Source organism: Danio aesculapii, chromosome 5 (assembly GCF_903798145.1).
Source record: "Danio aesculapii chromosome 5, fDanAes4.1, whole genome shotgun sequence".
Lineage (NCBI taxonomy): Eukaryota > Metazoa > Chordata > Actinopteri > Cypriniformes > Danionidae > Danio > Danio aesculapii.
In genome coordinates, this window is record NC_079439.1 from 57,114,105 (window position 1) to 57,131,742 (window position 17,638).

Sequence of the window (17,638 nt, forward strand, 5' to 3'; positions counted from 1 at the left end):
AACTTATGCAGCACATGGATGCGCTTTCAGTCACAACTCAACACAGGGAAACACCCATACACTCTTGTATTCACAAACATACACTACAGCCAATTTAGCTTATTTAATTCACCTATAGCGCATGTCTTTGGACTGTGGGGGAAACCGAAGCACCCAGAGGAAACACACACCAACACACGGAGAACATAAAAATGCCAACTGGCCCAGCCAGGGCTTGAACCAGCGACCTTCTTGCTGTGAAGCGATTGTGCTAACCACTGCACCACCGAGACACCCTACTGGTTTCATGTCTAACTCTATGTTAGCATGAATTAATGTAACATCTTTTTAGCATGATTTGTTAACATGAATTAACATGTGATCATGTATTTAACATGTTCACATATTGACACTAACAGCATGCTTAGAACATGTTGCTAACAATATTTAAAACTAAACTAGTATAAATTAGCATGGTGCTAGTGCATTTTACTACATTGCTAACATGTATTTACTGTAATTAATATTCTTTAATGCATTACTAACATTTCGTTACAGAAAAAAAACAGCTTAAACCAGCCTAGGCTGGTTGGCTGGTTTTAGCTGGTCGACCAGGCTGGTTTCCAGCCATTTCCAGTCTTAGCAGGACAGGCTGGAAAATGACCAGCTAAAACCAGCTTGACCAGCCTAGACAGGCTGGGAGCCCAGCCAAAACCAGCTATGTCCAGCTTAAACCAAGGCTGGTCAAGCTGGTTTTAGCTGGATTTAGCTGGTCAGACCAGGCTGGAAATGGCTGGAAATCAGCCTGGAAATGGCCAAAACCCTTCTAAAACCAGGCTGGTCAACCAGCTATAACCAGCCAACTAGCCTAGGCTGGTTTAAGATGGATTTTTCAGCAGGGTTAACATTGCTAACATGGCGGTTCATTCCACTGTGGCGACCCCTGATAAATAAGGGACTAAACCAAAGGAAAAGTAATAAATGATTGAACATTGTTAACATTTAAGATTGTAAACATGGTTTACACATTACTAACATGAGCATGTTACTGACATTTAACATGAGCATGTTTTTTTTTTTTAATTGTTGATTAACACATTAAAATCATGTTCCCAGCATTGATAGCAATTATGTTTTACCTTGCTGCTAGCATGGTTTAGCATGTTGTTAACATAGGCTACTTCCTAGGCTTTTCTAGATTTTCAAGTATTCTACTTCTTGAACTTTCCCTCTGCATAGTTTTTTTTAATACACTCTTAAACACTAAAGTACACAACAAGCACACACTCAGCACAGTTAAGCACACTTTTTTTCACAATAAATGGTAAACATTATATTTATGTTCTTATTTTAAACAGTCCATCTGTGAGCCTTCTTAAAACATGCCTTAATTTCCGAATTAATACTGGAAAACTTGGGACCTTCTACCCTCCATTTCTTTTAAATGTTGAACGCCTCTCCCTCAGTCATCTTTCATCAAGCAAGTTCTCATGTCAGCCTAATGATTAATTTGCGATGTCACCGACCAGAGCGAGAGGTGGCAGTAACGCACCAAAAGTTTGTAGTCAACCATCGTAAAACAGGAAGAAGAAGATTTACCTCATCGGGTAGACTTCATCGGACCCTCACAGCTCCGTGAATGTTGGTGCTGTCACTTATGTAAATGTAGCTTGTGTGGACGCTACTGCGCTACTTGACTAAAAAAATAGCTCCGCTACTGAAAAGCTATTCGATTTATAAACGCTACCACCATGCTACTGAGGAACGACGCTACTGCCCAACATTGCAATACTCCATATATATAAAATTACTGCTTACTACACAGTATAGACCACTGCTGTATTGTTTGGATAGCACAATGAGATACTGAGTACATTGTCAAGTAAAAGACACGACGCCAAACTTTATGCATTGTATTTTCTTTAGTACTTACATATAAGGAGGGAAATACAACAGCTGTTTTTAGGGAGGATACAGGATGTTGTAACAGTGCTCTGTACATTAAGGGTGTGGCAGCACATGGCTGTCAGTACCGTGCTTCAGCAGGTCATATAGTACAGCTCAAATCTATACCACAACACAGCATGTGGTCAAGGCAAAGGCCTAGTAGCAGCTCCTCTGGAAAAAAAGAAAATGAAAGCACAGATATTGCAACTGCTGTTTCATTTACAGTACATACATACATCAGTAGAAAGAAGATGAAAACAAAAAAGTCCTGATGGAGATGTTACACTAAGGAAAATTACTTTAGAAAGCAAACAAACAAACTAATAAAATGTATGAGCTGCTACCAGAAACTTGCAAGTATTCATATCAAGCCTGTACCCCATCAAAAGACCTTAATAATACATTGGAAATTCAGTTTATTTTGATCATCAAGGTACAGTTGAAAAAGTTACATTCAGTTCTGAGCCTCCGTATCTGTAAAGTGTGGGTCAAACTTAACCTTTGACCAACACTCCGAATGTCAGTCACATCCTAATACCTTGACATATTACATGATCAATTAACATTTCATCACACATCATGATTGAGGGTTTACATATCCTTTGACAAAGGGGTGAAAGGGGCTACAAATCATAGGAGAAAGGTGGAGAGGTGTCAGCCTTACGTTCTCTGTGACTCTTACCTTATCTGGAGTGCAAAGGGCCCCTTAATAAATTAAGGGGTGATTTAAAAAAAAAGGAAATAATAAAAATTAAATCTATAAAACAAAGAAACAAAATACAGGCATTCCCTCCTACTTACAGGAAAATGACTATTATAAGACTATTAAAACAAAAGCAAACAAAGTTAAGGGGAAAATCCTGCATGTTACAAATCCGCACAGTGGGAAAAAAAAGCATTCAATACAGTGTGTGAATTTAGTCATCCTGAAGAAACCGGGGGGACCGTAACCCTGAAACCAACCTGTGACAGGTCAGCCGCAATGCAGATATAAATTCTTTGTGCCCCACCACTAAAAAGCTTCCAGACCCGTTACCAGTGTAACCCTATCTAAACTACCTAATTGTTAACAGTTTTGGGCTCCACCTACTGTGCTACCACATTTTGTGGCGTTTTATTTAACAAATCTAGAGTTTCAAAAGGTAATACAAATTGTAACTAACCTTAAAACCTGCAATTTACATTGTTACAACTAGATTTGAGATATTCCTTGGTATATTAATGAAAATAACCATGGTGCTATAGCAATATCTGGGGCGGATTTACTTAAGCGCAATAATCAGCCCCTCCAGTGTGTTTGCATAGCATTTTATCCTTACCAGAGAACTCTGTTACCACCTGGATGGGAATTCACGGTGAGATCAGTAAAGAGTGAGAAAAAGAGAAAGAGAAAAGAGAGCCTCACTGAGATTCAAGTATCCAGCTGCCGAGTCCCTATATGGCATCTGCCTCCCCTACTCCTCAGGCGAACTGAGCAATGGAGTTAAGCTTCAGCAATTGTTTTTGTACGGAATATGGTATGTACACAGGAGGGAGGGTCTGGCACATGCATGTAATGCATGGTAGCATGATATGCACTCTATTTATGAATGATTAGATAATTCTCACAATACAAACATATACAAAGTAAAAAAGAAACAAAATTGCGTTTATTGTGCCTCCAAGTCTCCATTCATGCATAGGAATGTTGGAGAAGATATCTAAATAAACAATGTATAAGCTCCCACCTTCCCTGTGCTGACACGCATTTAATTGGGGATACAGACATCTGAAGAGTCGCCCCTGCTTTGGCCCTTACCAATGTGAACAAATGTGGTGTCAACACAGAGATAGGTTGTGACTATTCAGATCCATTGTATAAGGCATTTGATTGAACCAAGACAGTGAAAGAAGCTGAGGTGGCATCCAGACTGAGAATGAAATACCAAAGACATACGAAGAACTAATTCAACAACCAAGGCATGTGCTGAACTGAGATAATGCTGAATAGAGGGGGTGGTGGGGTGGGGGTAAAACCATTCAACTTTTCCAATACTGACATAAAGAATCCATGGCACGTTCTCACGAATGCCCCTGCCAGTTTCTGTGGCTAAGTGTCAGGTTTATCAACAATGGCATGAAAATGATCCATCTCGAACACAAATCTGGGACAAAAGTAGAATCTGCACTTCAAAGGCCTCTTTGTTAGAGAAGAATCTGTTGAATTAAAAAAAAAAGTAGAAGAAAAAGAATGGACACAGTGCCAAGACTCCAGGCATTCCTCTGAGAAATATCCTATCCACAACCGGGTGACCCACACATGATTGAGTACTTCAGGAATCCATTTTGATATCAGTGTTTACAACCGAAACTATGTTTCCCTAAAAAGATTGTACACTCTCTCTTCTACTGAGCAGCAATCATACACACCGCTAAAGCCATTTTTACTTGAATCCCTTAGACTCGTCTTTGGCTTCCCTGGCAGCGTCATGAATAGTTTTTAGTTTGTACAAGTGTCAATGTGTAAGGGAAACGGCACTGTGCAGAAAACCCCAATAAAACTGGACACTAGGCCTTGGTTGTTTTTCTTGTGAAGGGTACCTCCTATAGAGTGAAAATTAGAAAGCTTACAGCCCAATCAGGCTATTTCCTTTATCCTGCGCATGTAGTCATGCAGTTCCTCTTGGTCCTGAAAACCCATGTCTTGGCATACCCACTGAATGTCCTCTTCGTTGGCAATGGGGATGGAGTTATAGGGTAAATCCTCCGTTGGAAGGGTAAAGGTGGTGAACTTGACACGTTTGCGTTTAGAAGTTGGTGAGCTGGCGTCCTCTCCGTGGTCTTTGGTGGAACCCCCAGAGCTGCCGTCTCCTCGACCGTGGACCTGGCTTTGTACGCTGGTCTGAGAGCTGCCACTGCTGTGGTGGTCCCCGTGACAGCAAGTCTGCACCCCCTCTAAGGTGTTGCTAGGGCTCTCCACTGTCTGGGGCGAGAGGTCACTCTGGGTGCGCAGGGGTTCCCCATTACCCAAGAACACCCAGTGGTGGGAATGGTCCATGTTGGCTTGGCCTTCAGGAGGGATGCGCTTATGGCGATATTTTAATACAAACACAATGCAGTTGATTAGAAAGACCAGTATAGCTAGACAAAACACCCCAAGAAGAGCATACATGCCAATCTCTAGGTCAGTCATGCTACGGGGACTGTGCACAAACTCGTCATCCTCTTCATCTTCTTCAGTTGGTTCTTCCGGATTGCTTATTGTAGGGAAGTTTGTGTAATCAATGGGTACGCTTGCGGGTTGCTCATTAGATGGTTCATACCCTGCACCACCTACGTTGGAATCAATAGCAGGCCTTCTTGTGTTGGCAGGCATTCTAGTGTCTATTTCAGTCTCCATGTCCATATCCTCCTCAGAGTCTTCATCTGTTCCAAATCGGACTTTGACAAACACAGAAGATGAAGCAATTACGCTCTTACGTTTGGTCTTCTGGCAGGTTTCAGAGATGGTCATCTCCACATGGACTATGTCTCCTGTGCCCTCACCCTCAGCGATGACAACTGGCCACCGCTGTTGGGGTTGTTGTGTCACCGTGACCACCTTATCATCCGCTGAAGTGCCGTTGAGGTTGTAGTCTTTAGGATCATACATACTCAGTGGAGCTGCTGTATTGTCACTGTAATAAACCCAGATGGAAAAACTGGCCTCCTATAAACACAAAACAAAAGACATTGTGAGTATCAACTCTTAGACACCATATAACAAAAGAAAATGTGTAACTGAATTTGTGAACTCCAGAAGGGATTAAAAGTACATTTGTGTGTTTGGAAGACAGTTTTTTCCTTAAAAACGAAACTAGATTTTGGTGGTCCTAACCTCCTCCTGGAAGTTGCAACATCTAACAGAATTTAGATTTAACAGAATATACATGTTTCAAGTGAATCTGAGGACCTAAGTTGCATCCCAAATGACACACTATGCACTTATATACTCAACCATGTAGTTTCCCAGTCAATGTTTAACAGTCACCAATTTAGTGAAATAAAGGCCCAAACTACCAAAACAATACCTGGAATGAGCACAAAAGTACTCACCACTGGGAGGTTGGATTACTTTTATTTATTTTGTGGAAGCAAAATTTTCATAATTATATAGGAGAATTTTGCTTCCATAAAATAAATAAAGTTATCCAACATTGGCACCCCTTCCCCTACTTGAGAAAAGCTGTGACAATTCGAAGGGTTGAACTTTCCACACTTTTTGTTAGTTGCATAATCTATTCATTTTTGTGAATTATTCATTTTTTGAACAATTCAAAAAATGTGCTATTCATTTTTTAGGATTTTCAATGTCAATGCACAACTTTTATACTACAAAATGTCATCAAATAATACATAAGCATGTTATTTTGGACACACCTCTTGTTAAACTACTCCATCTGTGCTAAATAAGAGTTACAGGAATACTCTGCAAGAATATGGCTCTCAAGAAACAGGTTTAGACACCTTTGCCTCAAAACAAGAACAGAGAGAGCAGCACTTTTTAAAAGCAAAGGTTTTGTACAACATTCCTGGAAACAACATTCTAGTTGGAAAATGTAGTGAGCTAAGCTATTTGTTACTCTACTTAAAATGTAGCTTAACTGCACTAAAAGCTACCCCCCGGGAAAAAGTAGCAAATTAAGCTAAAAGCTAAATGACAAAAGCTACATCTAAGCAATTTTTTTCCTATTTTTAAAACGAAGCAACTTCAATCCATATCAGTTTTGTCCTAGTGATCAATAAAACTGCCAATGAAACATAATTGTTAAGTTCAGTTAATTTTACTGCAATTAATATGCTGTTCTAAACAGAAGCAAATTTTACTAGACAGCAAAAACAAATAGTGTAACATAGCAAATTAATTCAGTTACTTTCTTATAGTATTGTTCAAAAACACTATAATATTTTAAATATTTTTAAATACTGTAATTACATCAAACCATTCTAGTCAGAATTATTAGCCCCCTTTTTTATTTATTTTTTCTCTTTTTTAAATATTTCCCAAATGATGTTTAACAGAGCAAGGACATTTTTACAGTATGTCTAATAATGTTTTTTTTTCTTCTGGAGAGTCTTATTTGTTTTATTGTGGCTAGAATAAAAACAGTTTTTGATTTTTTAAAAAACATTTTAAGGACAAAATTATTAGCCCCTTTAAGCTATATATTTTTCCGATAGTCTAGTGAATAAACCATCGTTATACAATAACTTGCCTAATCACCCTAACCTGCCTAGTTAACCTAATTAACCTAGTTAAGCCTTTAAATGTCACTTTAAGCTGTATAGAAGTGTCTTGAAAAATATAGTAAAATATTATGTATTGTCATCATTTCAAAGATAAAATAAATCAGTTATTAGAAATAAGTTATTTAAACTATTGTTTAGAAATGTGTTGAAAAAAATCTTCTGTCCGTTAAACAGAAATTGGGGAAAAATAAACTGGGGGGCTAATAAATCAGGGGGGCTAATAATTCTGACATCAACTGTATATTTTCTAATGTAAGTGCACTTGGGCGCATTTGCAGAACAAACAGTGAATACATTTAAAACCAATTGAACAAGATCAAAGCATCAGAATTAACTTTAAAACATGTACTTTAAGGTACGGTCATGCTTCAGGACCTCCACAGTCATCTTTCCATCAAGCAAATTTCTCGTTTGAGCCCAAGGATTGATTGGCAACGTCACTGACTGGAGTGAGAGGTGGCAGTCACTCATCAATTATTATTTTTTGGTAAAGTCTAAGACGTTAATAAAATACAATTAATAGGAAATTGAATAAATAATATAAATAATTTTCGTTTACTTCCGGCCACAACAATATCTGATCTAGCAACAACCAGTTTGTTTTCGACCACCGCAAAACACGAAGAAGAAGAATTTACCATTAGATATCATATGAATTTAACGCAACTTTCATCGACCAGACACCGACTTTACAGCTTCGTAAATGGCGGTGGTGTCACTTAATGACCCGTGGTTGTTAAATGTAGCTTGTGTGGGCACTACTTGCTTAAAATAATAGCTTCACTACTGAAAAGCTATTAGATTTAGAAATTAGTGACGCTACCGCCACGCTCCTGAGAAATGTAGTTAAGCTAGTAGCGTCACTGCTTGTAGCGACACTGATTATATTGCTATATTAAGCTCCTTCCCCCCCCAATCCTTATTGGCATGGATTTACTGGTCAATACAGGACACCTGTCTTGAGCAGGCAACATCCACACAACATCAAAAAGGCTTGCATGCTTTGACCGCTAGAAACACTGGCTGAGGGGAAGTGGCAATTGCGCGGTGCTTGTGTTCTTGTCACCTCAAAACAAGCCTGAGCTTGACAGTTGCCTTCCTGTTCTTGCTCTCTGCTAAAGGAACAGCACAACACCTTACACCTGTTGGCAGGCAGACAAAATGAAACCACTCTGCCAGAGTGCTTTTAGTCAGAAATGAAGTGTTGTTCTGCTTTTTATATTCAGGATGAGAAGTATTTATCTGCCTCCAGTCAGCAACGGCCTGTTGTGAAGCTGTAAAAAAAAAACTCTTGTGGTGTCACTAACTTCAAGGTTGTTCTGACATTCGGGCTCAAGCTCTGTCAACGCTGCTTGTCAAGATGAAAAGAGTCTTTGATATTGCATGATCTGAATAATACATTGAAGGCGACATGTTGTCCTCGTGGACCTTTCGAGATCACTGTAGCCACTGAATAAAATCGCATCAATCACAGATGGCCCTTGATTCTTCAATCATGACAATGACAATGCATCTTTTGGATGGATATATCATTAGGATCCTACCTCTAAGAAGTGTTTAAAATCTATCCTAAAGATAATATTAGATTCATTGTAAGTAGCCAACTACAGAAGTGAAGTGCTATTGCATCCAGGACACTTGGAACTTTGGAATAATAGCTTACTCCAGCGAACAGTAAAATCAATTATTTAAGGCTGCTGGTAAGACAAAGGAAAGGGGCATCTAAAGTATAAAAGACTGAGCAGGAAAATCAGTAACACTTTACACAACAAGCTTCAATTTGTTAACGTTACGTAATGTAATCTTGAACTAACAACGATCAATAGTTTAACAGCATTTATTTATCTAGGCTTTAAGTTCAGATATACTGTTGAAGTCAGAATTATTAGCCCCCTTTGGATTTTTTTTTCTTTTTTAAATATATCCCAAATGATGTTTAACAGAGCAAGGACAATTTCACAGTATGTCTGTTAATATTTTTTCTTCTAGAGAAAGTCTTAATTGTTTTATTTTGGCTAGAATAAAAGCAGTTTTTAATTTTTTTAAAACTATTTTAAGGTCAAAATTATTAGCCCCTTTAAGCTATATATTTTTTCTATAGTCTACGCAACAAACCATCGTTATATAATAACTTGCCTAATTACCCTAACCTGCCCAGTTAACCTAATTAACCTAGTTAAGCCTTTAAATATCACTTTAAGCTACAGTATATAGAAGTGTCTTGAAAAATATCTAGTAAAATATATTTACTGTCATCATGGCAAAGATAAAATAAATCAGTTATTAGAAATAAGTTAATAAAACTATTATGTTTAAAAAAAATAGTTGGAAAAATCTTCTCTCCGTTAAACAGAAATTGGGGAAAAAAAATAAATGGAAGCTAATAAATCAGGGGGCCTAATAAGTCTGATTTCAACTGTACATTACTTTTCATATATTTTTTTAAAACAGTTTATAAACATGCATTTACTGTTATTAAACTAGCTCACATGAAAAAAAATACCACAGTAATTCATAGTAAACAACACTATACTGTAGCAAAATACTTGAATTAATATGATGTGGTAATTCTATTGTTGCTATGGTAACAACAACTACAGTAATATAAACAAATTATTCAATACTTTATTAAGTTTTCTACAACTACACATATTTTATTTTAAAACACCACAGATTACTGTGGTAAAAACTAAAGTATACTAAATTTTACATTACAGTTACTACAGCAATATGGACATATAATTAATAATGGAGTTGTAAAAACTATAATATATACAAAATAATACACTTAGCAAGATTCAAAATCACTATAATTTACTATAAATTACTATAGCATTTTTATAGTGCTGAGTTTCAAGTCTAAATTAAATCCAGACTGTAATTTTGTTAGTTATTATGAAAAACAAAAATCTTGGTGGCACGGTGCTCAGTGGTTAGCACTGTCGCCTCACAGCAAGAAGGTCACTTGGAGTTTGCATGTTCTCCTGGTGTTGGTGTGGGTTTCCTCAGGGTGCTCTGGTTCCCCCACAGTCCAAAGACATGCATTATAGGTGAACTCAATAAACTAACTTGTCCGTAGTACGTAAAACATATGTTGGAACATTTGCTGGTTCATTCGGCTGTGGGGACCTCTGAAATAGAGACTAAGCCGAAAGAAAATAAATAAATGAATATACATATACTATATATTGCTTGATATGATAATACATTGCCTTACATAATAATACATAATACCATAATAACATATATTTTATTAATTACATTTTTTTTGTTAGTGTATTGCAACATTGCTGAATAACAGTGTCAAAATACAACATAACATTTGATAAAACAACAACAATATTATAATTTAGCAATATAGCAATATGATAAAACCTTTCAATGGCATTAATCAATGTTTAAACTGTACAGTATTTGGATTTTTAGATGATTTTGGAAATATTTATTTTTCATTTGATACAGTTTCATACAGTGTGGTTTCATTTTGTATCTTGAAATGAATACTTTTTTTCTGCCAATCATTTCCTTTTCCTGTTTAGAATATAATTTTAATTGTCATTAATATGGGATTTACAGTTAGTAGCTTTGTGTTAAAAAAATATTTATTAAATGTTAATTTGAATTGTTTATTAATCATTTCTGAACGATCTAAAACCACCAACTATACTTAAATAAGTGGTTTGTAAATAGTGCAATGCTTAATTTAGTAATGAAGAATTAATCATTAACACACAATCATTAATTACATTATATATGTGCTTATAAGTCAAGAATACATAGCTGTATTAATAAAGTGCTTACTTTCAATCTTTCAATGACGAATGAAGTATTGGCTAATGTGCAGTTATTAAAGTGTTACCCATTATGCAAGCCAGACTCATTTTTTAATACACACCCCTGTATACATTTCTGCAGATCGCAGAATTTTTGCAGTTTTCACAAATCCACCAGAGGCCGCTGTGTACGTTTTTATCAGAACTCAAATTTCTTTTGTAAGTGCCATTCACTCATGCTGTTCTTGCATAAATCCACCAGAGGCCACTGCCGACTGACTGACTGACTGACCAACCGACCGAAATCCCCACTCACCTCCTTCCCTAAACTCAACTGAGAGTGTTTTCAAAAGCAATCCAGAAAAACAAAAGCCCTCTTACCATTCTTTGGTGGACTTTAACTCCATCATTACAGTCAACTCCTCTCAACGTCTCAAGTCCATTAGGGAAACTGCTGACAGCTGTAAGCTGGTCAGTGATCAGTTGGTAGCGGGAAAAGAAACAGAAGCGGTCTGCGGCGTCATACCACACCATAGCGTTCGTTTTAAAGAAAAAATGCAGCCATACGTAGCTCTGGCTACATAATTCATGCTCTCCAGAAATGTATACGGGGGTACGTTTTCACAATGAGCCTGTGTTACCAGTATTGTACATGGACACCTGATGCGTTAACTAAAAGAACAACCTATCAATTATTTTTACACTATACAAAAGGTACCAGAACAAAATATAATACAGATATGTCACAGCTTAAAAAGACAAAAGAAGAAAAGGCATGAATGGTCAGAAAAGGTGAAGTGGGTAAGAGCGCTGAAGAAATGAAATGATGGAGAGGCAGCAGTATAGGAGGAGGGTCATCAGTGATGTTTATAGCACAGTCTCCACAAGCACTCAAGCTGATACATTACGCTAATTAAAAGCAAAGGTGGCGAGGCAGAGAGCGGGGGAGAACCGCTGGATTTTAATGCATGAACTGAAAGCAGCCACCCTCGTCTGATGTTGAATGTTGGTCACAGGCTAAGTACAGAGCAGGAAAAAAAAAACAGCCCCGAGCTCTCACGGCAGGGCTCCGTGACCTGCCCAAGACATGGTATAAATTAGCACGGTAGCATAGGAAAATACGAGCGAATGTGCTCCAATTAATGCTTTGAAAAGATTACGCAGCAAATGCACGGAGCTCCCCTGATGGCACTCGAGAACAGAAGTGGCGGTGGCTTCTTATTAAGCGAGATGCCTGCTCATTTGGTGCACTGATATTAAAGGAGATCTGAATATGTCTGCATGCCAAACAAGCCTTTATTAAAGCAGTGAGGGCTGGCTGGGAGACTGCATCGAGGCTAATTTACCATGGTCTGTGTAACCTTCATGGAGACTCGAATCATCAATATCGGGCTAAGTTCGGTCTGTGTTAACTCTGAAGCTGAATCATCCTGAGCAACAAGGAGGAATTTTCATAAATGTCACTTGCATAATTTGTTGCAGGAGGGCAAAGGTTGGAGCTTTTGCTTGGAGAGCTGTATGATGATGAATGATATCGCCACATTCAGACAATTATGTGAAGATATATACCATTGTGGTCTGTGTATGCAATAAATGACCTGCTTCTTGCGAATTGCGAACACCCGAATTGAAAACTACCAGAAGTTGGGTTTGGAATAATACCGTGTTCTAACATGACATGATGCAATATAAAACCAGCAATGGTCAATTTGTCAGTCCAAATCAGATGTAGCAGACAAGACCTGACATATCAATAAAATATCACATCCAATCAGAAGAGTGTGTGGGGTGGAGCTCTCTCTGCAAGCACGCTGGACACACTGTGAACACTGGTAAAAATAATGTGTTGGATTTACTTATATTATGCAATATACTACCTGACAAAAGTCTTGTCGTCAATCCCAGTTGTAAGAGCAACAAATAAAAACTTGACTTCTAGTTGATCATTTGGAAAAGTGAGTGTTGAACTGCATCCCTATCATCACAAATACTGCAGAAGACCTATTGGAACCCGCATGGACCCAAGATTCTCATGGATATCTGTCAAGTTTGGTGAAGAAAATCATGGTTTGGGCTTACATTCAGTATGGGTGTGTGCGAGAGATCTGCAGAGTGGATGGCAACATCAACAGCCTGAGGTATCAAGATATTTGTGCTGCCCATTACATTACAAACCACAGGAGAGGGCAAATTCTTCAGCAGGATAGCGCTCTTGTTCCTGAAAGCAAAGAAGGTCAAGGTGCTCGAGGATTGGTCTGCCCAGTCACCAGAAATGAACATTATTGAGCGTGTCTGGGGTAAGATGATGGAGTAGGCATTGAAGATGAGCCACTTTTGATATCAAATGATCAACTAGAAGTCAACTTATTATTTGTTGTTGTTTCTAAAACTTCGACAGGCGACAAGGCTTTTGTCAGGCAGTGTAATTTGGCATAACCATTTTAAAGTAAAATGGAACGCGAAGCTATTTGTAAGAAAACCTTAGTTATGTATGTTTAATTATAAAAGTTAGCTTAATGTTCTATACCTACAAATATCAGAACACCAATTAAATTTACTTAGTAAATCCAAGTTCTGTCAAGTAGTTAATCCTAGTCGAAGCACTGCTTTATAAAGCTTTTTACAAACCCTTAACAAACCTTTTTTATTATGTTTATTTTATTTATTATTCATATTTTATTAATCATGCAACATGATTTTTAATAAACAGAGCTTTGTTACTTCAAAACTATTTAAAAACTTTTCAAATTGTGTGTGGGCATCAAAATAAAATGCTTATGTCTATGTAGTATTTAATTAATTGTATTTATTCAGCCCAGGCTCATTGGAAATACGTCCCTCTGAAAACATTTTTGCAAAACATAATCTACATTGCTTTGGGTTTGTTTTGTTGCCCGTTTCAGATGACATATCCAATTGTGGTGCTGTTTACATTTTTTGTTAATCTTAAATACCTTACCTGGGGTAAGATTTGTTGTTTGTTTCAGATATATGACATTCTTTCATATATTAGGCCTACATGTCCATGAGAAGGCGGGGTTTGCCATACAGCTAGATCACTTAGCAAACCACTGACTTAAACCCTTCCCTAAACCCAACCAATAGTGTTTTCAAAAGCAAACAAAAGAGAAAAGTGCACTGTGACCACATTGTTTTACCTTTATTTTACATTGCTTCTATCACTTTTGTGTAACCATGCTTCACCGAACTCAAACCCAAGTGCTCTGCATCTCAAAAAGTTATCCATATGGAGATGGATAGGTGAGGCAAAGATATTCAATTACAATTCAGATACACCATAAAGTTGTTTTGTGGTATTTGTTTGCTGTTGTGCAAAGAGCTGAATGAAAATAACACTATCCGTTGATAATATGTCCCTGTAAATTTCACAGTAAAAAATGATTAATTGACTTTCCTTAAAATAAGTGAGTAAACCTGTTGCTTATAAAACTGTTTGTTGACTTTACTTAAAAAGTGAGTAAACCAATTAAAGTTAAATCAATTTAAAAGTGCCAAGTTACAGCAAACTTACTTTCTTAAGTGAGGTAAATTATCAATTTTTTACAGTATACAATGCTGATTTTAAGGAAGAAACTCCTGTCAAATATACTGTGTATGTTCAAGTACCTGTACATTTTTGTGGTTTCAAAAAAAGATAGGCTAAAGCATGTATTTCATAAAAGCCTGTGCTGTATTTTTGAGATTTAGTGTCTAGACTTTAGTTAAACCTTACAGTATTTAGGTTTTTAGTTTGTTCAAACTACTTTTTTAAAATGAGCTGAAACAACTCAATTATTGATTTTTTTTTTCAGGACAACTTGGGATAACAATCCACTTAAATTTGTATAAATTAATAAATTAACTGAATTCCTTCACATACATCAAACCGATTTTGTGAAACCCAAGTATATAAAATAAAGTGTTTTATTTTGGTTAACATTTATACTATTAGCTTCCAGGGCTTGACATTAATACCCGCCAACCCACGAAATGTGGGTAGATTTCAGGGGTGGCGGGTAAGACAGACACTCCCACTAGCCACTTTGGCTGGTTAATATTAATTTTCCCAGATAATAATTCTTAAAAGCAGAGTTTGACAATAAGGATGGTCCAATGTGCATGCAACGGCGATCTTAGAATTAAGAAGCAACACGACTGACAAAAATAATTGCATCCGCACGAGCAATAGAAAGCAGGTGAATACCGAATGAGAGGATAATCACTGGCGATAACAGCTAAGGTGATGCGCGCAACTGTTTAAAACGCGTGCGCGCTCCCGTTTCCTTGCGTGAAGCAACTGTGTCTAGAAACACAACTTATGTAATCAGTTCTCTTTCAAATAGACAAGACAAAAAGTGATGAGCATGCACCCAGAGTCTTGCTGCTTTCAAGATTTCCAGATCTGTCTTTTTGTAAGCAGCTCCAGTTGGTTTTGCTTTAACCATTCTTTGAACAGATTATTTATGGGTCTAACGTTAACCGTGTGTGTGATCATCCTTTCATTATCACATGGTATGTTTTTTACCTGCTTTCTTTTGCGGTAATATGGTTTAACTATCATTTTTTACAATAACATTGCTTTAATGGGAGATTAACTCCCCATTTATGTGTAGTTAACTGGTGATCTGGGACCTTTAGCCAGGACAGATTATTGTGCATATGTTTTGTTAAATAAAAAGTATAGTATACAGCTATATTTTGCTTGTTTTGACAGATTTAAAATTAGTCGCTAAGATATAATTAATTATGTTTGGTCCGGTCAGAGATAAATTTGATAAACCCTTCATTTTGAGCTCTGAAAATTATGTGAAATAAAAACTAATTGTAATACCATGAAACCATTACCCATTTGCTCATGATTATTGAGCAAGCTCATACACGACACACAAAAAGTGAAATGAATGAGGAGGCATGTGGAGATAACACAAAATCTAAATCAAGTAATTTTAGTATATTAAAGTCATATTTATGTGTATAATAAATATATTTTCCCAACAATAAAATTGTGGCTAGTGAAAATGACGAGTGGCTAGTAATGTTGAAAATTAATAGCCACAGTGGCTTGTGATCAAAAAAGTTAATGTCAAACCCTGTTAGCTTCCATACTGAAAGATGGTCTTTCAGTCTGGTTAGACACTTAGAGCCTTATCATAAACCCTGCACAATAAGGTGCACGACAAGTATGGCGTGATTTGTTGCTATTTTCAGACCAGCACAACCTTAATTTTCACGTTTCCGCCACGTTATTTAAAGAGCAAATCTATTTGCACCACTTTATGGACTCATGAGTGTGCTGGTCTAAAAAGGAGGTGTGTTAAGGTGCATTGATGGCACGTTGCTCTTTTGAGGAACTAAAACAGATTGCGCCATTGACCAACTAAAATCTGCTCTGAAGTCCAGCACAGAGCGCGTTAGTTGTGTGCCTATGCCGGTCCAAATGCTTACACATTGCTTAATACACACAGGATGTACAGTAATACACAAATATCTTTACATATGAAAAGGATTAAAATGTTACAAAAATGATTATTTTCTACACAACTATAAAAACCACTACCTCCATGCCTTCTTCATGCAATTAAATATGTAGGCTAATGGATGTCTTCAGTGGACTGAGTTTCCACCCTTTCCTTACTCCATAAAAGTTAAGAAGTAAATAGTAAAAGTGAAGTAAAGAGAAAGTAAAGAGGCTGAATGGAGGAGGCTTGTTGTTTATCCTCGCACTGCAGATGGTCTGTTTAACTGTTTTCTTTCAAGTGAAGCATTCAGTTTTTCCACTTACAAATTCTGACATGTAAATAGCTAATGCGCCTTGGACACAACTGACTCTTAAAGGGAATGGGAGATGAGACTCTGATTGGTTTAATGCACATTATGCTCAAAACACACCCATAACTCATTAAGAGAATAAGCACAACTCTGTTAGACAGGGCGCAGACCTTATTTTTTTATCCTTAAAATAGCAAAAGTGGATTCGGACACACTCTTGATGCTTTTGGGCCATGAGCTTTAGACTTTGTGCTTAGATCATTAAAATAGAGCCCTAATTCATTATCTAAGGTTGATGTAAATCATATTCATCAAGGAACATACCAAAACAGTGTGTCGTTTGGTGTAGAAGGTGTGAAAAACAATGGAGGGCTTGACTATACCTGCTTAAGAGTGGAGAGTGTCTGCAGTCCAGTTGCCTTGGCAACCATAGTATGGCTGTTTCCAGGGCTTGGTTGAAGATTAAGTGCCAGTCCTGAGATGGCATGAACACGCAGCTCCACTATAGACACTTTCTCGTCGACCACGGAGAACTGCGTTTCACCCAGTACCGCCTCCACTGCCAGTGGGGATTCAACCTGAAACCAACCAAAAAACAACATGTGCTTTTACAGTGAGCAAGATGATGCAGGCACAAAGACAGTCTAAACAGAAGAAAGCATGGACACAATGCCCGTCAAACAGAAACATTTAGTGGGTAATCCCTAACATTCAAGATACAGCCCACTGAGTAAAGAAAGCACTGGGAAATACTGTACAGCTTCTCTCCAGAGAATGGCCAGCCATATAAATCCTCCATCTGACAGTTCAAACCCATTATGTCACTGTCTCCTCACCTCCTACCACCGCTCAAGGTCACAAGGGACTTTCCAAGTGAAAAGTCAAGTGGGGCGGCACGACTC

General features: G+C 37.5%; 1 protein-coding gene across 2 annotated transcripts in view; it reads right to left on the reverse strand.

Moving 5' to 3' along the window:
* Window positions 1–1,882: 1,882 nt before the first annotated feature.
* tmem132e (transmembrane protein 132E) overlaps window positions 1,883–17,638 on the reverse strand; it is a 601,474-nt gene continuing 585,718 nt past the window's right edge. For both annotated transcript variants that reach the window (XM_056458536.1, XM_056458535.1), the window contains exons 8-9: window positions 17,120–17,314; window positions 1,883–5,614 (exon numbers count right to left, since the gene is read on the reverse strand). In XM_056458536.1, the coding sequence (XP_056314511.1) occupies window positions 4,544–5,614; window positions 17,120–17,314 (1,266 nt within the window). In that variant the 3' untranslated portion in view covers window positions 1,883–4,543. The remainder of the gene's footprint in view (window positions 5,615–17,119; window positions 17,315–17,638) is intronic.